This window comes from Filicampus tigris, chromosome 7 (genome assembly GCF_054856515.1).
Source record: "Filicampus tigris isolate MCC_2025a chromosome 7, RoL_Ftig_1.0, whole genome shotgun sequence".
In the NCBI taxonomy this organism is placed as follows: domain Eukaryota; kingdom Metazoa; phylum Chordata; class Actinopteri; order Syngnathiformes; family Syngnathidae; genus Filicampus; species Filicampus tigris.
This window is the reverse complement of record NC_141223.1, coordinates 21,035,990-21,063,298: the sequence shown is the minus strand read 5'-3', so window position 1 is coordinate 21,063,298 and position 27,309 is coordinate 21,035,990. Positions and strand designations below refer to the sequence as shown.

General features: G+C 41.3%; 3 protein-coding genes across 5 annotated transcripts in view; 1 reads left to right on the top strand and 2 right to left on the bottom strand.

The window, feature by feature from the left end:
* Nucleotides 1-814: 814 nt before the first annotated feature.
* Nucleotides 815-2,165, bottom strand: LOC147145140 (uncharacterized). Its single transcript, XM_086036325.1, has one exon. It carries the CDS (start codon nucleotides 2,029-2,031, stop codon nucleotides 1,219-1,221), a length of 813 nt encoding a protein of 270 aa, XP_085892451.1. The 5' UTR covers nucleotides 2,032-2,165; the 3' UTR covers nucleotides 815-1,218.
* A 4,871-nt stretch (nucleotides 2,166-7,036) lies between these two features.
* LOC147145139 (zona pellucida-like domain-containing protein 1) lies at nucleotides 7,037-12,064 on the top strand. The gene is made up of 10 exons (XM_086036145.1): nucleotides 7,037-7,154; nucleotides 7,242-7,468; nucleotides 7,531-7,715; nucleotides 7,805-7,877; nucleotides 9,008-9,105; nucleotides 9,183-9,263; nucleotides 9,347-9,518; nucleotides 10,725-10,824; nucleotides 11,769-11,789; nucleotides 11,985-12,064. Exons 1-10 carry the CDS (start codon nucleotides 7,037-7,039, stop codon nucleotides 12,062-12,064), a joined length of 1,155 nt encoding a protein of 384 aa, XP_085892271.1.
* Nucleotides 12,065-12,974: 910 nt separating this feature from the next.
* sytl2b (synaptotagmin-like 2b) overlaps nucleotides 12,975-27,309 on the bottom strand; it is a 31,321-nt gene continuing 16,986 nt past the window's right edge. Inside the window, exons 9-20 of one of the 3 annotated variants that reach the window (XM_086036589.1) lie at nucleotides 23,219-25,189; nucleotides 21,731-21,844; nucleotides 21,599-21,649; nucleotides 21,430-21,518; nucleotides 21,254-21,337; nucleotides 20,741-20,910; nucleotides 17,536-17,638; nucleotides 17,265-17,426; nucleotides 16,470-16,554; nucleotides 15,422-15,518; nucleotides 15,142-15,347; nucleotides 12,975-14,282 (exon numbers count right to left, since the gene is read on the bottom strand). In XM_086036589.1, coding sequence (XP_085892715.1) covers nucleotides 14,134-14,282; nucleotides 15,142-15,347; nucleotides 15,422-15,518; nucleotides 16,470-16,554; nucleotides 17,265-17,426; nucleotides 17,536-17,638; nucleotides 20,741-20,910; nucleotides 21,254-21,337; nucleotides 21,430-21,518; nucleotides 21,599-21,649; nucleotides 21,731-21,844; nucleotides 23,219-25,189 — 3,281 coding nt within the window. In that variant the 3' untranslated portion in view covers nucleotides 12,975-14,133. The remainder of the gene's footprint in view (nucleotides 14,283-15,141; nucleotides 15,348-15,421; nucleotides 15,519-16,469; nucleotides 16,555-17,264; nucleotides 17,427-17,535; nucleotides 17,639-20,740; nucleotides 20,911-21,253; nucleotides 21,338-21,429; nucleotides 21,519-21,598; nucleotides 21,650-21,730; nucleotides 21,845-23,218; nucleotides 25,190-27,309) is intronic. The other 2 variants (XM_086036591.1, XM_086036592.1) reach the window with 2 other exon arrangements.

Sequence of the window (27,309 nt, the reverse complement as noted above, 5' to 3'; positions counted from 1 at the left end):
ATCGATCCAATCCAAGTACTTCCTTAGTATCGACAATATTGACATTTGAATCGATCCGCCCACCCCTATACAATGGTGAAAAACTACAAACTTACAAAGGCACTGTACCCTTTCTGTTTTAACTGTCATTGTGACTTGACAGTAGTACAGGATGTGATATGATACGGGCCTTCAATGGGGATTTACGGAAAGTGACCTAATCCACCTCTTAATACTACTATCACATAATAGCTATATTAAAATCCTATACAACTGTTTGTGTGGCAAGAGAGAGAGAGAGAGAGAGAGAGAGAGAGAAGGAGAGAGGGAGAGAGGGGGGGGGGGACAAACAAACGGCATCTTATGTTGCCACCGTTATTTTTATTTATTTATTCATTTATTGCTGAAATCACTGTTATTAGTGTGTGTTTTACACCAGGATCCCTGTTTGGAGTAATGAGAGCCTATCATATCAAAGAAAAAACTTGTTGCATTGCTACAAAGGTTAGGTTTACATTTCACAGCAAATGTTTTCCTCATGGGCATTGCTTTCATTTCATTGTTGAGGGTTCTGACAACATGATGCAGGTGGTGAATCTATGAGTATAGTGCTTGGAGATATACCTTATAAGAGAAAATTCATAATCGCATTCTTAGACTTAGACTTAAACTTAGACTTGACTTTATTGATCCCTTTGGGATGACTCCCTCTGAGAAATTTGCATTTCCAGCAGCAATAAGAACAAATAGGCAAAAAAATAAATAAATAAAAATAAAATAAAAAATAGGGAGAAAAAATAGTCATGTAGACAGGAAGAGCAGAAAATACGTAAAGGAACACTTTAAAATTTTAAAGGAAAATAAAAGATAAAGAAAAAATTTTAAAAATCAAAAAAATCAATAATTAGATTTATTACACATTGAATAAGTTAAGTGCCCTTGGCCCATACTTCTGGATGTAACACAGCTCTGAGTTGTAGCAGAAGTCCGAGGTGTACAGGGTCAAGAGAACAGGGGCCAGCACCGTGCCCTGGGGGGCCTGCGCTGCTGACCACCGTATCAGGCGTGATGTCCTTCAGCCCGACGTGCTGTGGTCTGTCAGTGAGGTAGTCGGAGATCCAGTTTACCAGGTGGGGGTCCACGCCCATTCTGCCTAGTTTGTCCCGAAGCAGAGGGGGCTGGATGGTATTAAAGGCACCAGAGAAGTCCAAAAAGAGAATCCTGACGGTGCTACTTCCCTTATCCAGATGAGAGTGGACTCGATGGAGCAGGTAGAGGATAGCATCCTCCACGGCAACACCTGGCTGGTACGCAAACTGCATGCGATCCAGGGCATGCTGTACCTGAGGTCAGAGGAGGCTGAGGAAGAGCCGCTCCAACGTCTTCATCAGATGTGAACTGAGTGAGCCACTGGTCGGAAGTCTTCTTCGGGACAGGAACGATGCGGGATGTCTTCCAGAGTGTTGGCACTCTCCCAATCTGCAGGCTGAGGTTGAAGATCCCTTGTACTGGTCCACCCAGTTCTGCAGCGCAAGCCTTCAATAGTCTTGGACACACTTTGTCCGGGCCAGCAGCTTTCCTGGGTCGCAGCTTCCTCAGCTGTCCTCTGACCTGGTCCGTGGTGAGGAGTGCTAATGTCCGTGATGTGGTGGTGTCTGTCAGGAGGTGTGTGGAGGATGGAGATGGAGATGGCTGTGGTGAGGGCGGGGGAGGGAGGGGCTGGTTGAACCTATTGAAAAAATCATTCAGTCCGTTTGCCCTGTCAACCGTCCCCTCAACTGTCCCCGCTGCGGCTCTGGTCTTTGTGTTGAGACCTGTAATGGTCCTCACACCTTCCCAGACCTCCTTCATGTTGTTGACCCTCAGCTTCTGCTCCACTTTTCTCCTGTAGCTGTCCTTAGCTTCCCTCACACAGAGCTTCACCTCCTGATGTGCTGCTTTCATGACCTCCTTATCTCTGCTCCTTATAGTAGTAGTAATAGTCTTGACTTCCCGCGTTACCCATGGCTTGTTATTAGGGTAGTAGCGGACAGTCTTGACAGGTAAGACCATGTCCGTGCAGAAGTTGAGATGTCAGACAGTGTGTCATCTCCTCACCATTCGGGTTCATCAGCGCATCCCAGATTGTGGTGTTAAAGCAGTCTCTCAAGGCACTTTCCTTCTCACGTGACCTCCTCCTGTCTGATCGAGTTGTCACTAGTTGCTTTCGGACCAGAGGAGATATATATAGGCTAACATCTCTCTCTCTCTCTCTCTCTCTCTCTCTCTCTCTCTCTCTCTCCCTATCTATATATATATATACATATATATATATATATATATATATATATATATATATATATATATATATATATATATATATATATATATATATATATATATATATATATATATATATATATATATATATATAAAACAATTTAAAATTTTAACCACCATTAATTAAGTGACTCAGCGTTAGTGTGCGTGTAGCAGGTTTCAATTTCATTGTCATCATTCCTCATATACTGCAAGAATTGAAGGAGGGAAAAAATGGATAGGTAGACAGATGATGAGGTCGGGGACGAGGTCATCCAACGAAACTTTGAACCACGAGGAATGATAAAGTTCATCAATTGATCATGACGAAGCTGGCTTAGTTGAATGTTAACCACACTACCAAACGAGTCCATGCAAAGATGAAGAAGTTAAATCAAGACTACAAAAAATTCAAGAACCACAATAGCCACAGTGCGAACGATAGAAAAGTTAACAAATGGTACAAGCGACTAGACGCCATCCTTGGCGAAAAAGAGATCATGCAAACACAAAATATTTCAAATCCCTTACAATGGTATTATTTAAGAACTTCATAAAAGCTGCACTTGCATGGAGGGGTAGTACATTACTCCCCTCCCCTACTGACTTTCATCATCAATCCAATTTGAATAAACTACCTTGCCCACTGTTGCTCCGTGTGAATGCAAACTAGTGGGCCACACATAAGTTCTTGCTACCAGGAACTCAAAGTTCAGGGGCTGTTTGGTCTGAAAGGGGCTATTGTTGCCTAAGTCATTTTCCCGCTCTTGTTGGGTGGAGGTGGGGGGGGGCTGGAACACAACAAATGCAACAAACAGCTGCCTTGATTCAGCCTTTGCAGATTACCATGACCTGGATGAGTGAGAATCACAAATATGTGAAAAAAGCAACACCATTTTTAGGAAAACCATTGTTGTTTTTTTTAACTGATATTGTGACAGTAAGTTAAAAATGACTTGGGCTGTTACTGTTATGGCCGGTTGTTACTTGATGTATCAGTTGCTATGGTCCTTTTATGCTTTGTGCTTTATGATGTCATATAGGCCTCATGTCTGACAGTTTAGAAGTTTGAATTACTCACTGACATGTTGTCAGTACGTCAAACCTTCTTTGAGTGCGGATGCAAACCCTTTTCCAGTCCCGCTCTCTGTTGTTACTGTTTTTCGTTGATAAAGACTTTTTACTCTTCAACTCCCGTGTCACGTATGCTATTGGGTCCAAATCCCGCTCCTCACGTGACAATTATGCTATTAAGCTAACAATGTTGGGGTACAAGCACCTCAAATAAGTCATTTACTTTTCAGGACTCCTGATTCCATTACAGTATGACTTCTGCAAGTTACTGTATGTTATTGGTCAAAGAAACCTGTTGTAAAATGTAAAATTCTGGAATAAAAAAGGACTAAGAAAAAGGATCTTGTGTCGTAATTATTTTTGTTCCCTCCCTCTTTTTTAAAGATAGTTTATTAAAATCGTCTTTTAATTTGAACACGCTTCATTCTTGGTATATTCAATGTGTTTCATTTTATTTGTCACCTGATGATGGGAAAAATATCTCACTCTCACGAGAGTGAAAGACTTAAAAATGGCGGCTCCCATAACAGAGTAGATGCTGTGTTTTAAATGTGTTATGTGTCAACATCGCTTGTCCTGCATAGGGTGTTTTAAATTTGTATTTATTTTATTTTTTTGCAATAAATACTTCGTAGATTTAAGTAAACAGTAGCTGGTAAACAAGACATGCATATTTAAAAAAAATTAAGTTTTGACATCTTGGAATTTGTTCAGCTTTAAATAAGACCATTGCTGGGGAATATCTTGCTTCTCCACATCTGCCGAGTCATAGCGGTTATTGTTTCCCGGTTCATGTTTCAGGTTGGAGAACGGTAATTTTGACAAAGTAGGGAGTAAGAAGTACAGATAAAAAAAGGCATCAGAAAAATGAAGATCTAAGTGAAGTACAGATACCTGAAAAATCAACTTGGAAAAATCCAAAAATCTGAGTTAACCGAACTTGCTATCATTAGAAATACTGGACGACTGGTTGCCACGTGGCAACCAAACAGGGCGTCGTCCAACACTTTTGTTAATAAGTAAAACAAGATCATAGTTGCTATTCTCGGTGTTCTTTGTGTATATGCTACTTTTACAAAACTTTTGCTCAACTGCCTTCAACGTGCACATGCAAGTGATATTTCCCCAGGGGCACAAGATTTACTGCTCTGGGACATTTGCTCACGTACTTACGCCAAAGGCATGGCTTCAAGATGATCATTTTTTTATATGGATGACAAAAGTCATTAAAAGTGGCATTTGAAAGGTGAGCTGTCTGATGTATTGAAATACGTCCTTCCCTTCTTCACACGACGGCGTATTGTGGTGACAGTCGCATGGGAGCAGTAAAGCTAGATGTCCCTTGACGCAAACAATAAGAACAGGATCTCTCCCACATGGGTGTGGACTTTCATAACAGTCACAACATTCTCTATTTGACTGTCCCCCCCCGCCCCCCTTCTTTTTACAGTTTACAGCATAGCCCCCGAGGCCGCAACAAAAGTGTCCATTACGAAACGCTGACGAGTGCCAAGCACCATTTTTATCACATCAAAGGATCTGTTAGGATGTGGTGTTCTCACATCACTTTGTTTGTGGCTGTTGTTTGCTATGCAACTCTTGGACTGCCCATACTTTTCCCATGCATTCAAACAAGGGAAGAATAGTCAATCTCTAAACCAATGATCCTTTGCCGTGGCACATTGTTGAGTCATGAGAGATCGTCTCGCTGCAAGAAATGATCCATATACCAATGATTACATCCCGAACTTTACACTTATAACATTTGGGGCAGTCCGCTGATAGTGTAGTGGTACACACGCCTGAGTTGTGTGCGGGCAGCGTGGGATCGATTCCCGCTCGGTGACAGTGTCTATGTGTGCCCTGCGACTGGCTGGCGACCAGTTCGGGGTGTAGTCTGCCTTCGCCCATTGACGGCTGGGATAGGCTCCAGCAACTCCCCGCGACCCTATATAGGATAAGCGGTTTGGAAGATGACATGACATGACATGACATGACATTTGGGGCTTTTGGTGACTCTGAGAGCTTTAAAAAAAAAAAAAAGAAGTCAGTGTTTTTCTAGAGCATTCTCTGTTCAGGCCACAGTGCGCTGCAGTGCCCTCACCGCAAAATTAGAATGGCTCCCTCTGTAGAAATGGTTACGTCTTGACTTAACCCTTTAAGCACCAAAGTAGCAAAAGTGCACCAAGCAACAGAATGCAGGATGCCTTTATCTCTATTTTCAAGCTACAACATTTTGAAAAAGTGATATCAAAACTGAATATTTTATTGAAAAAACTCTAGTCCCAAAAAGGTTAAGACTTATTTTTACACACTCAATGATATGCAACTAGTCTGTCGCTGTGCCTTACATCTGGATTTTGGCCTGTATTAATACCGCTTCTCCTCTGTTTTTGTTTGGTGGTGTGCCGTGTGATTTTCTTAATGTCAAATATGTGCCTTGGCTCAATAAAGGTTGAAAAACACTGCTCTAAATGGTTCTAGTACCTTAGAAACGTCATCAATTATAACATACTTTTTTGGGGGCAATTATGAAAGACATTCACCTTTTTGATTGAAATTGAACTTACACAATTTATAAATAATTGTTGAATACCTGCAGTGTGACTGGTGTTCTGGTACAACAATGATTATATATTTACAGCGGGGTTTCCCTCCCCAACCACAATGAAAATACAAAATAAAATACATTTATGCTGTGGAAGTCAGGGCTCATGTTGCACTATTGTTCTGTGGATCCCCTCACACGCCCCTTTTGTTGACACTATAAATGGAGTCATATGCGTGACGACTGGAAGACACAAAATGATTTACAGGTGAGAACTCTTTATTATTATTATTATTGTTAGTCATCATGAAATTGCTTATTTACTGCTGTGACAATGACAGTCTAATAGAAATGTATTATAATGTAAATGTATCTATATTTCTGTTTCCTTTTATACAATACTTGTATGTGATTAAAAATTTTAAGCCATTGAAAAAAATTTTGGGGTGAATATTGATAGATAAGCCTTTAAAAAAATGTTCCTATGGAGTGGATAATTTCAGAGGAATATTAGGGCGACATGAAAAGGGGAAAAACAGTACAATTGTAGGAAATTAGTGGAAATGAAATCTTAATATCACAAGAAGTATATAAAAAAATTGAAAAGGGAAACACAAAATTACCATATTTTTGTTCACTTAATTCTAGTATTACGCAAATATGTATGTAAAAATCACATAATTGTATTGTAGTTCTACAATTTTTCCTAAATGTATGACTTTTCCCCTCTAGACGTCTCTTCTTTTTTTTTAAAAAATCTTTAACTCATATAATGCAACTTTCCCCCCATTATTATTCCTTTTAAATTCCATCCATCCATCCATTATCCATACCGCTTCTCCTCACAAGGGTCGCGGGGAGTGCTGGAGCCTATCCCAGCAGTCTTCGGGCAGTAGGCGGGGGACACCCCGAATTGGTTGCCAGCCAATCGCAGGGCACACAGACAAACATCTGCATCCTTTCAAATTGTTTTATTTTATTTTTTTTCACAAACTGTTTTCCAGTAATTTTACATCATTTCCTGATAAATTATGACCATTCCCTCGCAAGTTGGTATTTATTGAGGTGTACAACTAATTGTTTGCCCTCGGCATTGCTTTGCGCTCCACTGGATGTTTTTTCTAGTTTGTCACCGTAATGTCTCGTGTGTCCAGAAAAATGAGGCTGGTGCTGCTTGTGTGCCAGCTTGGTCTCTTCGGGGCCCGGGGTCAGATACCAGCTGAGTGCAGTACGAGTTACACAAACAGACCACCAGGTACTGTATGTTTCATGTATGTATACTTTGTTTACATTTTCATCTTTGTGTTGTGTGGAGGTTCATGCCTTAATGTGTTTGCCTCAGAAAACTCTGACATATTGGTGTACTGCGGCACCGAGCGCATGGACCTGAGCATCTTCCTTTGTCCCGTGTACCATGCTCTCTACAACGAGTCCCTCGTGGTGCTCAATAACCAGTTGAACAACGCTGAATGTTTCGGCGTGGCTGACTTCAACGTCGACCCGCCCGTTTTAAATTTCAGCTTCCCCATCAACGATAGCTCCATGTCATCGTGCGGGAATGACTTTAATGTAGGTTGTCGTGTAGCTCAACTTGGAGAAGTCAATGATCTGACTGAAGCGTTTCTCTAAAGATCATCACTCAGGTGGGCACCGGCGCATTCGCGGACTTCTCCAACGTCCAATTTGTCAACGTCTCCGGCACCGTCACCTCCATCGACTCGTCGGCCAGCATGATCACCTACAGGCCGCAGCTCCTCTACATGTTCTCCTGCCTTTACCCCTTGCAATATCTCGTCAATAACACTGAGCTGGGCGTGTGAGTGGGACACGAAGTGACACTGGGACACTTTTGCGGGGCTCACAAATCCCACTTAATTTTTTTTTTTTTTTTTAAATTGTTTACAGGTCCGGTGTGAACGTGGCCATTAAAGACAACAACGGCAGCTTCATCAGCACATTGAGCTTGGAGTTATATGAAGTAAGAGCGGATCTGAATTTACAACTAACTCATCCACTCGCTACACTGGTTATCCCGATCAGGTTGAGGGGCAAGCTGGAGCCTGATGGCCAAACGGAGGGTACATGCCGGACTGGTTGCCTGTCAGTCACAGAATCCAATTGTTGTCCATCCATTTTTTGGAGCGCTTGTCCTCATAAGGGTTGCGAGTAACTGGAGCCGATCCGAGCTGACTTTGGGCAAGAGAGGTCGAGGAACACTGTGGACTAGTGCCCAGTTGATTGCAGGCTACATTTAGAATAAGATAGCATATAGAGCTAACATAATACAGTTAAGAACTTGACGAAGGTAAGAACTGCTTCATGAGAAGAGCTCAACATATCAGTGAGACCAATTTCATATACGTATCCCAACATTTGAAACATCAAGCTAAGGACTACCATGTCTACAGCCATCTCCCCTTGTTCCGCCAGGGAGATAGTGGAAGGTTCCCAGGCCAGATGTAACCGTCCAGCATGACCGCTACATCAGAAGACTTAGAGAAGATTTGGAAAAGACCTTTGGAAAACTACTATCTCACACCTGCTCACATTTAAGGACAAGATATACAGATATACAGCTCAGAGTGAGATTTTGCAAACTATTTGCAGGACTACAACTAGATTCTCTTATAATAATATCAAACATGTTTGATATAGTTATGGCCAACTGTGAGATACACTCCTTCCAGGATGACCTGAGCCTGTCCGAGATCTCATTCCAGTCGGATTCACCTGGAACGTCTTGCAAGAGAGATATCCACAACTGCTTCCTTTATATGTGTAGAATGATTTTCCGGATGGCAAGAGTTCCTCAGCTTAAGGGTCTGAACGATCTGTAAGGGTAAACGTAGACACCCTGCAGATGAAATCACCATTTCTGTCACTTTCAGTCAAAGCTGGTGTCCATAGGCAAGGGCGGAATTGTGGTTGACAGCTTCACCTTTAGGTTCAGTACTTACCGCGATTGTCCAATCCGTCTATCAAACTCACAATCTGTTTTTGCCTCTCACTTCTCTCTCTTTTCCATTCCTGAACCCTGACCCCATTCTGTTGTAATAATGTTTTAACCTTTGGTGCTTTTACTAACATGGAGCATTTTTGATTGGTCAGGATGATCAGTTCCAAAATGCTCTGACCATCCCGACAACGGGACTCCAACTGAAGACCAAAATCTATGTTGCTGTACGAGCCACCAATTTAACAGACAGGTGTCAGCCATCTTCTAAGAGCTTGAACTGAGTAATAACTCAGGACGATCAAAGACCACAGCTGATCTTTTTGAAAGGTTCAACGTGCTGCTGGATCGATGTTACACGACCACGAGCCCCCACCCGGATTTCGACTCCTTCTATGACCTTTTTGTCGGGTGAGCACACAATGGTTTTGCACTTACACATTGACACACATTGGGATCTTTCCGTTCACCCGCACCCGCTTTGCCCCCCCAAGCTGTACACGTGACGATCAGACCGAGGTGATCCTTAATGGCGAATCCCAGGCGGCGTACTTCTCTTTTGAGGCCTTTCGATTCGTGGAGCACAAGAATCGGACCGTGTCCACGTTCTACCTACACTGTGTCACAAGGCTGTGTGAAGTGTCCACCTGTAATGTTCTAAAACCGGTGAGTGTCATAATGCATCTTCTCCATGAGGCATGAAGCAGCCTGTGTTAAATTAAGCCTCAATGGTGCATATGATTAGATAAGTAACTTTGGCTAGGCCGTTATATATTTCTGACCTTTCTCTGCTCCCTTCTTTACGATACCCTTTGCACACATTATTACTTGATTTCAGTTGACTGTGAGGTCTCACATTGTCACATGGGCTAGGCAGAGCTGCTCCCTTATGGGTGTTCTTTTTTTTGTTTTTTCACTTTTGTTTGATACATGTATTTTCTTTTTTGGGGGGGGCATTTGAGTCACAAGCTCCACCATCATTGTTCTCCCTAAACCAGAACGTAACTTGCTCGCTAACACATAGACAGAAAAACTGGCTAGAATATGGAGGAACATGATTCACATACCCCAAGCCTCCACCACACATACACACACGCACGCACTTTTGAGGAAAATATATATTTTTTGCCATTTTTTTTTTTTTTGCCATTTATAGTTGTGAGTGAAATGGTACAGTCCGGCCATCTTTCGTCATCCTCTATGTACTGTACAACACGTTATGATTTTCGTTGTTGAATCCAGCAACAGATGTAAATTTGGCACATTTTTCGATACAGGGTGGACCAACAGTAGGGAAACATACTTTAAATGTACTTATTTTATGGAAAAGAGGAAGGGCGGCACGGTGGATGCCTGGTTAGCACGTCCGCCTCAAAGTGTAGAGGCCGTGGGATCGAATCTGGTCTCTGGCCTTCCTGCCTGGAGTTTGCATGTTCTCCCCATGCCTTTGTGGGTTTTCTCCGGGTACTGCCACACTGAAAAAACATGCGTGGTAAATTCATTAAATTCACTAAATTGTCCCAAGTTGTGATTGTGAGTGTGAATGGCTATTCCTCTATGTTCTGCACCCTGCGATTGGCTGGCAACCAGTCAAGGGCGTACCCTGCCAATTTTCCAAAGACAGCTAAGATAGGCTCCGGCACGTCCGCGATTCTAGTGTGGATAAGTTGTTCGGATAACCGGTGAAGGGAAAGGAGGAAATGAGGAAAGAAGGAAGGAAAGAAAGAAAAAAGAATGTGAAGACAGAAAAAGAACAAAATCAAATGTCGTTAAATGTCGATATTAGTTCAAAAGTTCATTACACTTGTAAACTCTAGGATATGCCCTTGGAGGAAAAAAATAACATTACATACTTACGTTTGTTTTGAACAGATCTGTTCAGTTGCCCAAAGAAGAAAAAGAGAGGTTGAGGACGTGTTGGCTAACGCTACAGTCACCTCGGCGCCCATTATGGTTGCCAAAAAGAGCACAGGTGTGTATTTAGAAAGATATTATCAACACCTTTTCAAACATGTATGCGATACATCGCTGATTTCTGTTCACGCGACAGCAGCCATTCGATAATAACGTGTAAGATTATATACAGATATGCAAGGACAAATTACAACTTTCGTAAGATTCCGTAAACAACGTGGTTGACAGCTATGTACTGTAAAAAGCATGATATCTTTAAGTATTTACTGTAAAAATGTATTTCCAATTTTAAACAGAATATTGTATTACTTTTTCATTGTTTAGAAAAAAGTTTTTCATTAAAAATAAAACGTGATCTCTTGTAAATTTGTACTTGTAATTGACTCATATTTTTAATTTTAAAAATAGCTTACTATCTTTTAACGGTTTAATTTTTTCTTATAACCTTTTCATAAGGTCTGCGTTTAATTTTATTACAGTGTTGCCCGCATATTCACAATTTGCTACCTGTTAATTTAACTATTTGCAGATTTTTGGGGCGGGAACATATCCTCTATCCTCTGAAACCTCACCTAATAGCTGATTTTGTGCTCATGTCAATGCTCTGTCTAACAATAATAATACATTTTTAAAAAAGTTTTGATTTGGTGCGATTTTGGTGCCAAGAAAATATGTCGAAGTGAGGACAGGAGTTTTGATTAGAAAGGCCATAACCGTCTCCAATACGTTAATTAAAGTTTCACAATTCGCAGAAGAGCTCTGTACCTCTCCCCAGTTAATAGCGGGGGAATACTGTAGTAGAATGTGTGGTAGGCCAATAAAAAAAAAAAAAAGTTCATCTCGGATTTCGGACATCCCCCCGGTATAGAAAGAGTAGCCCCTTAGCCTTGCTGTTTTTTTTCACCCTGGGAAATGAATCAAATTAAAAGTGAATTCAGTTCACTTATTAACACTGCATGTACATTGAATTTAATTTCATATCTTTTTTGTTTTACTTTTCAGGAGATTTTCAAACTAACGCAGGTTCTTATGATAAGAAAGAACATCTGCCTTTATTTGAAAAACGCGATCTGTATCGAGTCAAAACAATAAGTAACTGAGTGTAAAATGAATAAAACAACGAATTACAAATAAAAACTATATTTGAATATAAATAATATTACAGATGACTCCAATGTAAAAAAAACACAGTATAAATATATATTTTGTATTCTTCAGGTTCATCAGCGAGCCACTACAGTGACCCTGGGGTGGCAGTCATCACCAGTATCATCATCTTGGCCGTTTTTAGATTCTAGATTCTCTTTGCAATATATTTACCGCAGTTTTTTTTTCTAGGACGCTTTGTTCAAGGGTACCTTATTTTTAAATGCAAACCATTCAAAACTTTGGGGTCACTAAGAAATGTCCTTATTTTTTAAAGAAAAGCAGTTTTTTTTCAATGAAGACAACTTTAAACTAATCAGGAATACACTCTATACATTATTAACGTGGTAAATGACAATTCTAGCTGCAAATATCTGTTTTTTGGTGCAATATCTACATAGGTGTATAGAGGCCCATTTCCAGCAACTATGACACCAGTGTTCTTAAGGTACAAAGTGTCTATTGTGTCAGAAGGTTCAAGGATATTAGAAAACCCTTGTGCAATCATCATTAGCACTAGAGAAGCTATAAAACTGACCTTCCTTTGACCAGGTTGACTATCTGCTGCATCACTTTTGTGGGGTCGATTAAAAGCTCAAAATGGCCAGAAAAAAAAGAATTTCCATGTGAAACTCAACAGTTGATTATTGTTGATGATGATCCTATAACGGCGTGTACTACTCCCTACCTTCTCTATTAAGATAAACTATGTTCAACAGCGCTAATGATGATTACGCAAGGGGTTTCTAATATTCTTGAGCCTTCTGACGCAATGGACAAACACCTTTTACCTTTAGAACACTGGCGTGATAGTTGCTGGAAATGGGCCTCTATACACCTATGTAGATATTGCACCAAAAACCAGACATTTGCAGCTAGAATTGTCATTTACCACATTAACAATGTATAGAGTGTATTCCTGACTAGTTTAAACGTGCTGAAAAAAACGTAATTGAAAAAAAATGCTTTTCTTTCAAAAATAAGGAAATGTCTTAGTGACAGGTGTACCTAATGAAGTGGACAGTGTGTGGACATGATGACAAAAGCCACAGTAGGCACATACTTTGATAGTGAGACTTTATTATCACTTGAAGTTTTATTTACGGGGAACACATGCATGCAGTCAACATTCAACCATTGAAGTAAAAATACTGCCATTACAAAATAGCATTTTGGGGGAATGCAAAGATTTTAGACTGTTGAGTATATAGCAACATTTTCTAAATTGATACATGCTAAGAGTTTAACTATCAATCTAGTGAAGCAATTATGTGTGGTCATGTTACCATGAGCTAGAGAAGTAGAATGGCTTGTAAACTGGGCCGCAGCCAGAGAAAAATATTAACCATGGTCCAGAGGAGGAAAAGTACAAAGTTTGAAACGTTATGATGAAATGAATCCATTATTAAACAATTATTCTATCAAGCTTTTGATTGCTTAAAAGATCTAAGTAACATCCAACTTGTGTTTTTCTAAATTATTCTAATGTACACCTTGTGTTCATTTTTAATGTTCTAACATACATTTGTTCCTTTTAAAATAATAATATTGAATTACTCAAAGTGAAGTACAACTTAAAAAAATATAATTCCATGTATATAACTTGTTTATTTTAACCAAGTCCAAATAGTGCACAACTTTTATTTATTTCTCTCTTCATTATTATAATGTAAATCCATTCATTGACCTCCAACTTTAAATAAATGATTCTATGTGAGGTACAACGTTTGGTTATTTTCTTAAATTACTATGAGTTATGTTTTTTTCCCACCCTGCAAATTATGTCGTGTACAACTTTTGGTTGTTTTCAAAAAAACGATTTTAAGTAACATACAACTTTTACAAGTTCCATACAACTTGAAAGGATGCTTTACTACACATGAGCAACTGTACAAGATGAAAGTTGCAGTAAGAGTAAGGCGACAATGACACATTCATTCAATGATTTAACAGATAATCAAATGCACGAGCATTTTGTTGGTAGTGAATGACTTGAACACATTGAAATGAACAAATTGTGTGTGTGTGTGTGTGTGTGGGTGTCTTTTTGTGTGTGTTTTTTTTTTTTTAATCGCACACTTAATTGTTCTCCTTTGTTCATCTCCGGCCCGTTGAAAAATGAATAGAAAAGAATTCCATCAAAAGGTCGCTATGGCTTTTGGCTTGTGGATTTCCAAATGTTACTTTTGAAAGCTGCATTGCAAGAATGATGTACTTCAACTTATTTGAAGGCCGTTTTGGCGGAGCTCATCGGGCGCAGGGGCAGCAGGCCCTCCGCCCATTGGTTGGGCGACGCCACCATGCGCTCCCACAGCGCCACCTCGTCAGGCGTGGAGTCCATCCAGTCCACCGCCGATCCGTAACTCCTTCCTGAAGAGAGATTATTCATGATTGAATGAAGATGAATTTCACCATTCAGTACAGTCAAAAGATCTGCTGTGATCTGTTGTTCTCAGTCTTCACAATGCACATGGAAAATGAACAAGGTGGTCACTAAAGACAATACTAACCTTACTCATGCTACAAATTGATGAAAAACACAAACAACTACTTACTAATACAACTACTGGGGAGCAACTAATAACCAACTACATTAACAATAAAAAAGGAATTCAGAACATTATTTTCCTGTTTCCTCAGAGTGAAATAGTAGTTGTATACATGGTTTACCTACTTGTTACGCATCACTTTGTTGCACCTTAAGTTATAGGGGGGCTTGCGCAAGGCGCAATTAAAGCTAGGTCCGCTACTGCCCGCAATAAACGGGCAGTTAATTTGATAATAAAAGTGTATTGTATGGCTTTTTTATAATCAACTGACTATTAAGATCTGATTGGAATTGTGGATCCATGGTGGAACAAATCATCTTCCAGCTTTCGCCATGATCATTAAAGATGAAATGAATAGCATTCCAAGCATTTCCTTAGATAACTGCTGAACCCGTTTGAACTCTGTTGCAAACCAAAACAGCAGCATTGAAGCATGTAAACAGGCTTGTAGATGAATTAAAGTTGGGAGTCTTACCGCCGTTGTAAATTCGTACAACGAATTTAGGGTATTTAAGATGATCTTACCATATGTGGAGTGGGCATAATGACATGTCTTACATGTGGTCGGTCCACAATGTTGGGTGAGCCCATGTTTATGCTGTGGGGAGCTATTTCATTTAGTTCTGCCCAGACTTAACTGCTACGCTCATTTGAAATACTTGACTATTCAAGTGCAGTACCCGTGCCGGCTCCGAGCCTGAGTCCGCCCAGCAGGCTGCTGGCCAGCTTGTCCCGGTCCCAGACGGTGAGCTCCACGCAGGCCTCGGCGAGGTCCACCTCCCTGATGCCGTCGTACACCATGGTGTGATTGAACACGGGATCCGCCGTCCTCCTCAGCACGCGCGTTTTCTGACGACTCTTGCGGCTAGTGTCAGGCAGCACGAAGCTGGAAAGGGTGCGAGAAAGGAGTCAATACATGACGACATCAGTGCTAAAGATTTCCACTAGTGCCGTGCGTACCATTTCACATAAGGGTCGATGGTGGCTCTGGTGAAAGGCAGGCTCTTGCATTCTTTCACCCAAATATGAATCTCTCCTGTGGTGGGAGCGCCCTTAGCTAAAGCAGTAAAGGGAGACGTTATTTTAAGTATTTTGAGTAGGGTTGGGAAATTCATCGATTCCACCCATTACAGTGAACCCACTATAGATGAAAAGCAGCATTCCTCTCATCCCTGGAACCATCACTTTTCAGGAAAAAAAATACATGTTGAGCCATTAATATTGCATCGTCAAAGATAAAGTTTTTTTTTAAATTGGTCAATAATTTGTAAAATGACAGTGAGCAATAGTACCGACGTGAATAAAAACATGAAATTGACCAAAATCGCACAAAGAAAGTTTCTGACAACAGGGATTCTGTTTTGATAAAAGGGACAATTTTTCCATCCATTATCTATACCGCTTCTCCTCACAAGGGTCGCGGGGCGTGCTGGAGCCTATCCCAGCTGTCTTCGGGCAGTAGGCTGGGGACACCCCGAATTGGTTGCCAGCCAATCGCAGGGCACACAGAGTCAAACAAACATCCGCACTCACAATCACACCTTGGGACAATTTAGAGTGTCCAATCAACCTACCAAGCATGTTTTTGGAATGTGGGAGGAAACCGGAGTATCCGGAGAAAACCCACGCAGGCACGGGGAAAACATGCAAACTCCACACAGGGAGGCCGGAGCTGGGATCGAACCCACGACCTCTGGACTGTGAGGCGGACGTGCTAACCAGTCAAACACCGTGCTGCCCAACAATTTTTCCATATGATTTGTAAAATGAATTTTTTTTATTTCTGTCATATCTGTTTCAAAGCTTGTTTGGTATCAGGAGAAACAAAGCAGATCCCAGAAAACAAAGCAAAAAGCCAAATTTGTTATGAATATTGTCAATATCATTTGATTTTTCTATGAGCAAAAGGGGAAAAAATCGTTACAAAACATGAATGGTATTTTTATGATGAAAAAAAAATCTGACGTTTCATTTTCAGGAAAACACTGTACTTATTATTTCAAAACACCTTCAGTGTGGATGACCTTCGGCAGGAAGCGTACAGCCAGTCTCATCTCTCCTCGCCCACTTGAAGGCGCCGGAGTTGTTCCTGTCTAAAATAGAGGACAAAACAAGCATGATACTGCAAGATTCTTGAAAATTGTTGGGAGTGATCAAATATTTATTTTTGTTCTATTTTTTTATGTGTAGTTTTTTGGTCTCAACACAAGATGGCGCATAAGTACCACAGAGAATGTATCAACTTTAGCTCCTGGTAATGAGTCTGCATATAGTTTTATGACTGCGTTGTGATAACATGTTAACATATTAGTGTAGGCATTTTGGGTTAATTTTACGTTCATGAATGGACATGATAAATGGGTCTCTGTACCAAAAGACAAAGCACATTTTGTCTTCCAAGAACACATCGCATTGACAAGAGTGTTTCCCAGTTTGCCCCTCAGTGGCTCAAATACACCACTTTTCATAAGAAAGACTAAATAAGAAGATAACTAAGTTACTAAATTAAGTTTAGTAAATTGAATGTGATTGAATGTGAACACATTCTTCAACAACCAGTTAATACATCAGAACCTCTAAAGTCCAACAGTCTTTGTTCTGGGTCTGGAATGGGGTCGGGGGCCGATCATTTTTATGAATAAGGCCCGAGGGTCCAGGCCGGAAGGGTACCCAGGTCGCGGCCGGAGGGCTGGGGTCTGACCGGCAAAAAAGGGTCAAGTTCACAGCTCTGCTTCCACTGTATTAGATTAGAAGTTAGAAGCGCTTGTAGATACATGACAGCGTGAGTGCGGGCGCGTCCTACCCTGGCGTTCAGTGGCAAGTCATTCATGTGGGTGTGGTCGAAGTTCCACTTGGAGAGGTCCACATCTACCTCGCCCAAGAAGTTGTTCCGGCCAAACGTGTCGTGATGCCACACGGAGAGAACCAGCTTCTGTGTCCGGAGATACTCTAAGCTAACGCGATACTGAAAAAAACATGTGGATGCAAATTAATGATGATAACAACAACGTGCTGCATATATTAACATGCTGTGCATATTAAACGTGGAAAATTGTGTGTCTGTGTACACTTACCCTGAGGATCTCATTGAAAGTCGGATTAAGTGTCTTTTTCTTCACAGATGTTTTCTTTTTTCCCAGGTGAATTTTGTCAGGAACAAGGTAAGTTTTGACATAGCTGGGAAACGCGCACACACACACATACACATTTTTGTTGGGATCTAAAATTCTTCATCACATGAGTAAGAGCAGCTGGCAAAAGTAGATATATATTAATATATTTTTATTTCATTACATTATCTTTTTCAGCTGCCACAAAACATGTTCATTTTCAATTTAGCTTTACTTGTTTTTTTTTATAAAGACTTCTTTCTGAATGCTTTATTTTTTTTTCTTTTACATTTTTATTTTAATAAAGACTTCGTTCTGAATGCTTTATTTTTATTTTACATTTTCATTTTATTTATTTATTTTTTTCATTTATTAGTCCACTAATGCGGCTGGTATATCTTTGAGATGAAAGTTTCCTGATTACAAACCAGTGTGCTGCCAGCCATTGAATTCTAATAATTAATATCAGTTCCAAACAACAAATATACAGAGTCACTGACAATGGGAAAATAGTTGGGCTGACGCAGTTGACATTGGCATATACTCAACTGGTTCAAACATGATTTAAACCTCTGTAGCCAAAATCCAGTATGTTCAATTGGAAACTCCCTAAGCTTCCATTTAACCTCGGTGTTTGAACTATAAACATGGTGTGTTATACTGTTGGCAAATGGGTTTAAAACTGAAAGGCAAAATCAACCCAAACATATTTTTTCAAGAATATGTTCCCAGCAGGCCCAATAATTGAAACATGGCATTCTGATTAATTTTGGATTTGTGGAATATGAGTTAAGCGGCAAAATTCATCCTTTTTAGCCCTCTCAGACGGCGGCCATTTTGTCACTTCTATCGACTGAAAATGACATCACAGTTGCTCAGGGCTCAGGTAACGACCACTCACGGCTCAGCTTCAGAAAACAGGTCAACCGTGATTGGTCATTAACCCTGAGCAGTTGTGATGTCATTTTCAGTCGACAGAAGTGACAAAATGGCCGCCCCCGGAGATGGCTGAAAACGAGTGGATTAAAGTGACACTTGGATGATCTTAAAGGTTATATAAAAGGTTTGCATGTAAAAATGACATCAGTACTAAAATGCCCTGCCCAAAAGACTCTGTAGTGATTTAAGGACTTTTTTTGTGATTAGATTTACGACAAATTACTCCACCCCGTTTTGGGGCGTGGCTTATGTTATGTTTTCGGTCTCAGCGGTCTACGTCACGGGAGGGAGGCAAGCGTGGTAATATTGCTCGTTTTGTCACTTCTGTTGTCTAAAACGGTGACCGATCGCCACCAAAATGCACATGCACATTACTACTCTTGTCCACTTCAACCTGTGAAAGTATAAAAGTGTTCTGCACAATAGTTTGGATTTATTGACATAAAACGTGATCTCATCATGATCACCTCCACAAAATAAAAAACACTGTGGCGATCGCTTCTCCACTTAAACAGGCTGAAGCGGACAAGAGCATGAACCCCGACTGGTTATATTCCGGACATTTAGCGACGTTAAAATCGTGTCAACTCTCAGGAGGGAGAGGGCGGATTGCAGCGAGCAACAGGGCAGCCAGATCGGATCTTTATACCCCCACCCCCTTCCCTCCCCGGCTAAAGATAGGATAACGGGACGGCTAATCGCAACTAGCTTCAGGCCATTAAAGCAAAAGGCGTTAGCACAGCAACATTAGCTCCGTACTGTCCGCCCAGCGTGTGGAGGTGATCATGAGCCTGCGTCTTCATGTCGCGGGGTTGCCTCTCAAGCAGTCGCGTGCGTTGTCCGACATCGCTTGCAGCCGCGAGAGTGAAGCGGCGTCAGAGTGAAGTAAGACCTCATCGAACACCGGGGGTGTCTTGAACGTGCGCATCCGACTCCACAGCTGAGTGTGGCCACATTGGAACGCACCATTTCGGCTGTTACGTGTTGTCGGTCGAAAAACTGGGGCCATTCCTCATCCAAGTAAACGTGCACGTCCACCCATTCCCACTTCAGTCCCTGCAAATCCTGACTGGTGTTAAATGTCTCACCCGTCCTAACTGTGATCAGCAAAGAAGCAGTGTTTTTTTTCTTTTTTTCAGCAAAGAAGCAGTGTGCACTCTGCACTCTGCTCACTTCCACATTTTCTCATTCTCGTATAAATTAGCCACGGAGAGATTAATCCTTTTGATATGTTGAAGTGGGCATTAGTAGAGATGTCCACATAAATTTTGGTGCCAATTGATTGCCGTTTTTGGACGTTTTAAGCAATGAAAGTACAATGATTTTGAATGGAGAGTTTGTAATCGGTTCCTCCAGTGTCTCCGACCGAACAAGGATAGAACGCTAGGGGGCGCGGCCATTCTCCTCATTAACAAGGGGCGTTATTCATTGAGTCACTTATTTCCTAATTTCTCCCAAATTAATGGATAAAATAGAAAATGACAACTCTTTTCATTTTCCTGATCAAAAAATATATAAAATGAACTTGTTAGTGAAAACGTGGCTCAACCAGCCTTTTAACTCTTATTCCACAAACGCAAAGAGGAAGCTCAAGACACACCTTTTTAGTTTGGCTTTCAACAACTTTTAAATAATTTATCTTTTCTTTTGATTGAAGATAATTCTATGTTTTGCTTTGAATGTTTTAAAGCACTTTGAGTTGCATTTTTATGTATGAAAAGTGCTATATAAATAAAATGTGATTGATTGATTGATATCTATCAGAATGCCTTGTTTCAACTAGTGGGCTTGCATAGAACATATTCTTGAAAAACAAATGTATCGGTTGACGTCCTCTTTAATGATATTGCCCCATGACATTGCACATGAATGATAAAAGTTGTTTTTCTTTCACACTCTCATACATCAAGACTCCAATTTAATTTGCAAATGCGGGAGCGGAAAACTTAATTTGGTTTTATTTGATGGGACGAAAGATCCAGACAAATGTGATTATGTGTGCAATGCATTTTTTTTTTTTTTTATATGTAATTTTGTCAATTGCAAAATTGCACGAAACCCGCTTGTGAAAATATGTTTGTGGTAGGGACCAATCCAAAACAAATCTAAACAAGCGCATTTCAACATTCATGTATGCGTTGACCAGCCAGATACTGTACAATATGGGCCTCAGATTTCCTATTCCCGAGATAAGAGTCGACGTTAATAGTGCTTCTTCTACAGTACACACGGGTCTGAGCGGCCTCTCTTGGGGTCAGCGGCCGCCAAGTCTCGGCACTGGGCCACGAAGATGTGGAACTCCCTGAGCTTTTGCACATAGTTGATGGAGAACTGGATGCTGCCTTGGACATCTACACTGCCAAAGTCACCGCTGTACATGGTCATCACGCTCCCGTTGAACTGCCAGCCAACACACACAAGAGAATCGCAGCTCTCGGTATGTGACAATTTAAATCATGGGAAAATGAAGTGTAAGACATTTTTTTTAAAAAAGGACGGTGACAGACCAGGCGGAATAACGTAAGATCATCTATGCAACATGCGGTGAGTTCATCCGGGGGACTGCGTGTGTGCTTTGTTGCTGTAGTTTTGGTTAGCAACTGAGTTTAAATGGTCTCAACAGTTAACTCTTAAAATGTCTGCATGTGAACGGCACATTAGGCAGAACCTAAGCGGCATTAAAAGCAAGCGGTTAGTGTAAACGGTTCATGCAGCAGTGAGTGAGTGAGTGAGTAAGACGTACAGATGACATAGAGGCCAAGTCAAAGGAAGAGTCCTTCGTGTGTATTCCCTGGTGGAAAATGTCCTCGTAAATGTGGCTGTCATCCTGCAACATACAGGTGGCGCATCATGCATGGGCAGCAATGCATGCAAGGATGTGCAGGGCATGCCGGATGCCAACGCTGTGCTTCTTTTTACCTCCCTCTGCAAGAATGAGGGGACAGACTTGCTCATCTTCTTCAGGTGCTCCTGGCCTGACAAGCGTGAAGAAGGGGGTGTCATGGGACCTATGATAGAAAGAAGTGCAAGCTGAGGAAATTAAAAACTAGCCCTAAATATTGACAACGATATGGCTTGGGATTGTTACCGTCGCTGATTTGTCTAGTGTCGGTCTTGGGCTCTTGTCTTTTCTCTTGACCTTATCAGAGAGGAATAAGTCATGCAAGTGTAATTAAAGGAAAACAAAAACTGTAACAGTGAGGATGATGATGATGCTCACTTGGTGATAAAGACCCTGCCAGGTCCTCCATACTTTTAGCAAGCCCTTTAGGCCGGGCTTCTGCTCGCCGCAGGGCTTTCCTCACCGGATTCTCCTCATCACTGCCATTTTTGCCTGACAATGGTAAAGAAGGGCGCTAATTCATTACTAGAAGCAGTCATTTCAAAGCCAACATACGGCTAGCTTGATTAGATTGTGCTTGGTTCACTGCCAGCTTTCTTGTTCACAGCAGTCGTTTTGACATAGTTAAACAGTGCACATACTGTTACGGGATTATGCTAAAGCAAGAAAGCCACTCATTTGGGTAAACTTCACTTGAATTGTATTCTCATAGTTTGAGGTCACCAATGGAGCAGTGCAGTCTCAGGATCACAATGATACTGCCCATCTGTTGATCATCATCCATGAAACAGGAAGTATGTTATGCTATACTGTATTATTAAGGAATTGTCATAGTGCAGATGTAGTCCTATGCAGAGGAGTTGCCTCAACCATACTCAACATCCAATACGACAAATGTGCTTAGGTTGTAAAAACGATAGAGTGAAAGAAAGAAAATGTTAGCAATACTGGTGTGCCTGAAGAACTTACCCAGCCCACAAGCCAAACATCAGCCAAAGACTGTGAGTGTTGACAAGAGACTAACCTTGGCAAACAGAGATAACACAGACACGGATACAGTAAGGTGTCCTTGTGTTTGTTCGACAAATGTTTCATCAGAGATATTGTTGCTTCATTTTTATTTTTATACTGCTTCTATTAGGTTTTTGTCAATTTGGACAGAATTTTTTTTTTTTTACCAAACTCTAGTTTTTAACTTGACGTTTCCATGATTTGAAATGTTACCATTAAAATGAATTTAAATTAAGATGATGGAGAGCAATTTTTGTATGGATAATTGCCGTGGGATGTCATTACCCCTAGATGGCAGTAATTTCTAAAGCAAAGACTTTTATAGGCAGTGTTAATTTAGAGCAAAAAAACAAAAGACACATTGTATGTGAAATGTATGTGTGCATCTGTATGAGACCTAGTTGAGCCTTTTGACAGACACACAGGCCGTCTGAAACAAACAAGACCTCTAGGAGGCTGCAGTAAAGACCTGGGAAAGCATTTCAAATGAAGAATGCAACAGTCTGGTAAAGTCAATGGCTCACATGCTTGATGCAGTTATTGCAAGTAAGGCTTTTGCTCACTTGAAAAGTGAGTGCCTTCAAACAAAAGGTACTCCTGTCCTGGTTGTTCAACACCTCTCTAGAAGTACCATGAAATACTTTGTAAAAGCTGGACTTCTGAACTTTTGTCTGATATTCATCTTTTGATCTGAAACCCAAAGGACTCGCCCTTGCTGTTCCAATGCTTTTGGAGAGGACTGCATGTCCATTGGGATTGACCGGTGACCACAAGTCTAGTGTGTCTGAAATCAGATGCTCCCCTCGACAGAACTGATCAAATAAACAGAATAAAACATAGTTGGTTATTACTTACATTTAAATCTGTTCCTTGAGTTAGTCCAGGATTCCGACGTGCTGCTTACAGGTGACTCGGGATCAGCATCTGTGCTGCTGTAATTTATGGATGCGTGGCGCGGACTCATCTTGGTGCTCTTTTTTAATCTTCGCTCCTCTGAACCTGTGGGAGTGCTGGTCCTCTCAGGTCCGCTGAAACCCTCGGGAGCTTCCTCCTCGGGGGGCAGGGTACCCGGCTCATTGGCCATACCCAAGTAGTGGCTGTAGTCTCGGGGCACGAAAGCCCTCGCGAGGGGGGTCTCGGTTCCATCCGAGGCTCGCCCGATGCTCTGAGCGCGATCTCCGCTCTGCTTCCTGCTTTGTGAGTGGACGGGGCTGACATGGATCTCAAGCGTCGGTTCTTCTGGATCAACAAGCGCGAACATACTGGTGGCTCGGCGCAAAGACCTACCGCGACTGCTTGAATGGCTGAAGCTGTCCTTTCTTCTCCCGGGAGAACGAACCTCCTTTGGTGGAGATCTTGTGGCTCTGTCATCCCTGCTTGAGTCTTTCAAGATCTTTTTGGGCTCTTTTGGCAGACCTGAATCTGGCAGGTTCTTTTTGTTGTCGTTGGCCGCAACGTGAGATGTTTCAATGGGAGACAAGCAGCGTGGCTCCGGCTCTGAATAATGTAACTCTTGAGGTGGTTTCGGAGTACTGACTTGTCTATTGGGGCTTTTGGACTTTGAGTCTGAGGTGGCTTCATCCCAGAACTCCAGCAGACTGCTAAACTGTGCTCGGCTCCCGCCAAGTTTGGCCGACATTTTATCTATTCTCTGATTTAGAGGCAAACCAGTCAAATAGTTCCTATCGGAGTCTTCTCCATCACTACCTGAATTGTTGCCAATGGCCTGCAAGTCAAACTCTGATTTAGTGAACCTCTTGTTCAGCTTTGCACCCCGCATCCCTTTGGGTTTACCGCCATTAAACGAGGGCTTGCTTGCCTCCTGCTCCCAGAAAGATTTGAGCTGCTTGATCTTCTCTGCTGTGCTTTCTTGCCGAGGATGGTTTTGTCTTTGGGGGGAATGAGGACTATCTGTGTCTTTTGCTTTGGGTGACTGCGCAAGGTCTTTGCTGAAATTCCCAGGTGTTTTGCAGATGTTCTCTTCGTTATTCTCACATGTCTTGACGTCTGTAAAATGGTGGCTTTGAGACAAATGGATCTTCTCCGATTCTGGACTTGGGAGATCTTTGGGCTGGTGAAGGGCGTCTGGTTGACCTAAAGAGGCTTTTGACTCTGGACTGGACTGCAGAGGTGATTTTGGCGCTAGTTGCTCAACAAATAAAAGCTCAACATCCGAGCCTTTTCTGTCCACTATTTGGGGATTAGCGATCATACTATCAGGGTTCCCCAAGTCAAAACTGTCTAACTCTTGGTCATGTTTCAATCCCACATGCTGACTTCCATTCACTACATTTGCGACGTATGTTACATTGCCACTGAAGACGCCAGAATGAATGTTTGGCCTCTTCTCGTTTCCTTCTCTTGTTTCAGCTTTGTCTCCAGGTATTATGGATGTCATGGTTTGGGGGTATTTTTTGCTGTTCTCCCCAAATGATTTCATTTCGGAGATGTTGTTGTTTTCATTGTCATCATTTTTCGCATCCCTCGTCGTCTCATCGACCGTTCCTTCTGACTGACCTGTCATCACTTCACCTGATTCTTTCTCCTGAATACTGGCAACATCTTTCTTTAAGCTCTCCGTGCTTCCCAGTAAATGTGTCTCACGGTGTCTGTCCGGGTTCCTTGAGACCTCTGGCCCCTCTTTGCCATTCAGCCAATCGCTGCTGTCAGTGCTGCGGCTGAACCAGTCGAGCACTTTTGATATGGAATCCTCATCGTTGCCGGTGGGACTGGAAGTCTGGGTCGTTAACTTGAATGAGCGTTTCTGTTGGGATCTCTTCTGATCGGAGGACTCGATAAAGTTTATATCATAGGATACTGGAGGTTCTAAAAGTAAAGAAAATAACTCATAAGAGGAACATAAGCTACAGCAGAAATGTACACTCCAAAAACTGTTGGGTTATTTAATTAACTCAATTTTTGGATTGTTTGTGTTGGGTCAACATTCTGGGTTATTTCAATTTGTTGGTTCAAATCAAATATTTATTGGGTTATATGTCAGTAATGTTTTTGTTGGGTCAAAAATCAACATTAGAGGCCCATACACAGGTGCCTTCTGCAAGTACACTTTAAGTATGACTGGCGGCCATGACAGCCATCGACATACTGTTTATGCTGTTCATATGTCTGCACAGCATCATGGTCAAGTCAACGCCACGTTTGCCATTTGGATTTCTTCATTTATCACACTGTTTTGGTAAGTACTTCAGACATTGTAATTTTTTTGTAAATGAGTTGCCTCATAACTGTGTGTGTGTCTTGGACAGAACAAGAATCGTAAAAAAAGAAGGCATTACTCTACCGCCATTGTAGGATGTGTTCGGTGCTGCAGCGTTCGTGTGCATATCTGAACCAAAGTGAGTACACTAACAAGTGACTTAGTATAGTGTACAGTAGGCCTGCGCGATATGTCGTTTGAACATCACGATTGCGATGTGCGCATGTGCGATAGTCACATCGTAGGACGTGCAATGTTTTAACTATTTTTTTTTTCTTAGCACAAGCAAACTTTTGTTTTGCTTCATAAAAGCAGAAAGCTACTCCGTGCTCTTACACAGCCTGTCTCGCTCACCCCCTCCCTCATGCCAATCAGTCACCGGCCCCTCCCCCTCCACTCTCACAGCCACTGCTGTCGGCTCTGAAAACACGTAACAGGCGACATGGAGGAGACGACAGCGGCAGAAGCGGCAGTCGATTTAGTCCCCAAACGAAAGTCAACATCCGAAATATGAAAGTATTGCGGCTATAAAAAGGAAGATTCAGAACAAAAAAACATCCTTTGCCAACAGTGTCTCACCGTTGTTGCTGCAATCCAAACCATTTCAAACTAAGAAGTGGGACCCGAGTTGAAACTTTATCTACTCAAAAAACAATTACATGCCTATGCCAGCATAACTCCTGATGATAAGAAGTCCAAAGAGCACAGAAAAATCACGGATGCAATATGTTTTACAGACCGTTTTAGTTATGGTTATATTTTTGTGAAAAACTCAGAGGACTAATGCACCTGCGCTTTAATTTTTAATATTTTTGTTCTAATTTGTTTACAACTTTGCTGCAGTTTCACAAAGGTTTTTTATCTTAATGTTATATTTTTGTAAACAACTCAGGCGCTAGTACACCTGCTTTTTAATTTTTTAATATTTTATAGTTTAGGTTAAAGATGTTTATAACTCTGATTCTGCTTTAGAGGTTTTTTATTTTCTTCTATTTTTCTTAAATGACTCAAGGGACTAGTGCAGCTGCTCTTTTATTCATTTTTTTTGTTTAAAATATGTTTAATATTTTGCTGCTGTTTACCTTGAAGTGTGAAATACAATGTTAAATTATCTATTACGGTACGGAGACATGGCCTCCGTGATCCCCTGTTTTACAGCAATTGTTAGTCTGGATTAAACGATATTATATGAATACAATGATGTCATGGTGAGTTAACCAAATTTTTCCCAAACAAATCTATTCAAGTCTCTTTTAATATCACAATATATATCGCAAACCCCCCAAAAATCGCAATGTTATTTTTTTCCAATATCGTGCAGCCCTAGTGTATAGTGTGTTTATTCATTGTGCCGTTGTGTATTTACGTCTACGTGATTTATTTAGCTTCGTCGCCATGGTCAGGCGCATCTCTTTGAAGTTCGCTACGTAACTCAATGAGCGTCTCAAACACGACGCGCAGATGTTAACTCATACTATCCCAATGACGTATTTATATGTCATTTCAGAATATCTGAAAAAGTCTGGTACTTAGTTAATGAATTAAGCGCTTGACTTATTCAGTACCAGACTCTTTCAGACCCTCTGTGAAATGGCATAAATATGTCATTAGGATAGAATGAGTTAATATATTCCTTTCTGAATGTGGTCTATCAAGAGTCGTGCTCAAGTACGGTGCACAGTTACATGTTTGGTGCCTCTTTGGCACGTCAGGTCTGGCAATGTGCACT

Excerpts from the sequence above, each read along its gene's own strand:
- LOC147145140 (XM_086036325.1), bottom strand. The coding sequence starts at position 2,031 with ATGGTCTTACCTGTCAAGACTGTCCGCTACTACCCTAATAACAAGCCA.
- LOC147145139 (XM_086036145.1), top strand. The coding sequence starts at position 7,037 with ATGTCTCGTGTGTCCAGAAAAATGAGGCTGGTGCTGCTTGTGTGCCAG. Across the intron at positions 7,469-7,530 it reads CGTGCGGGAATGACTTTAAT|ATCATCACTCAGGTGGGCAC; the intron begins GTAGGTTGTCGT and ends GTTTCTCTAAAG. Across the intron at positions 7,878-9,007 it reads TGAGCTTGGAGTTATATGAA|GATGATCAGTTCCAAAATGC; the intron begins GTAAGAGCGGAT and ends TTGATTGGTCAG.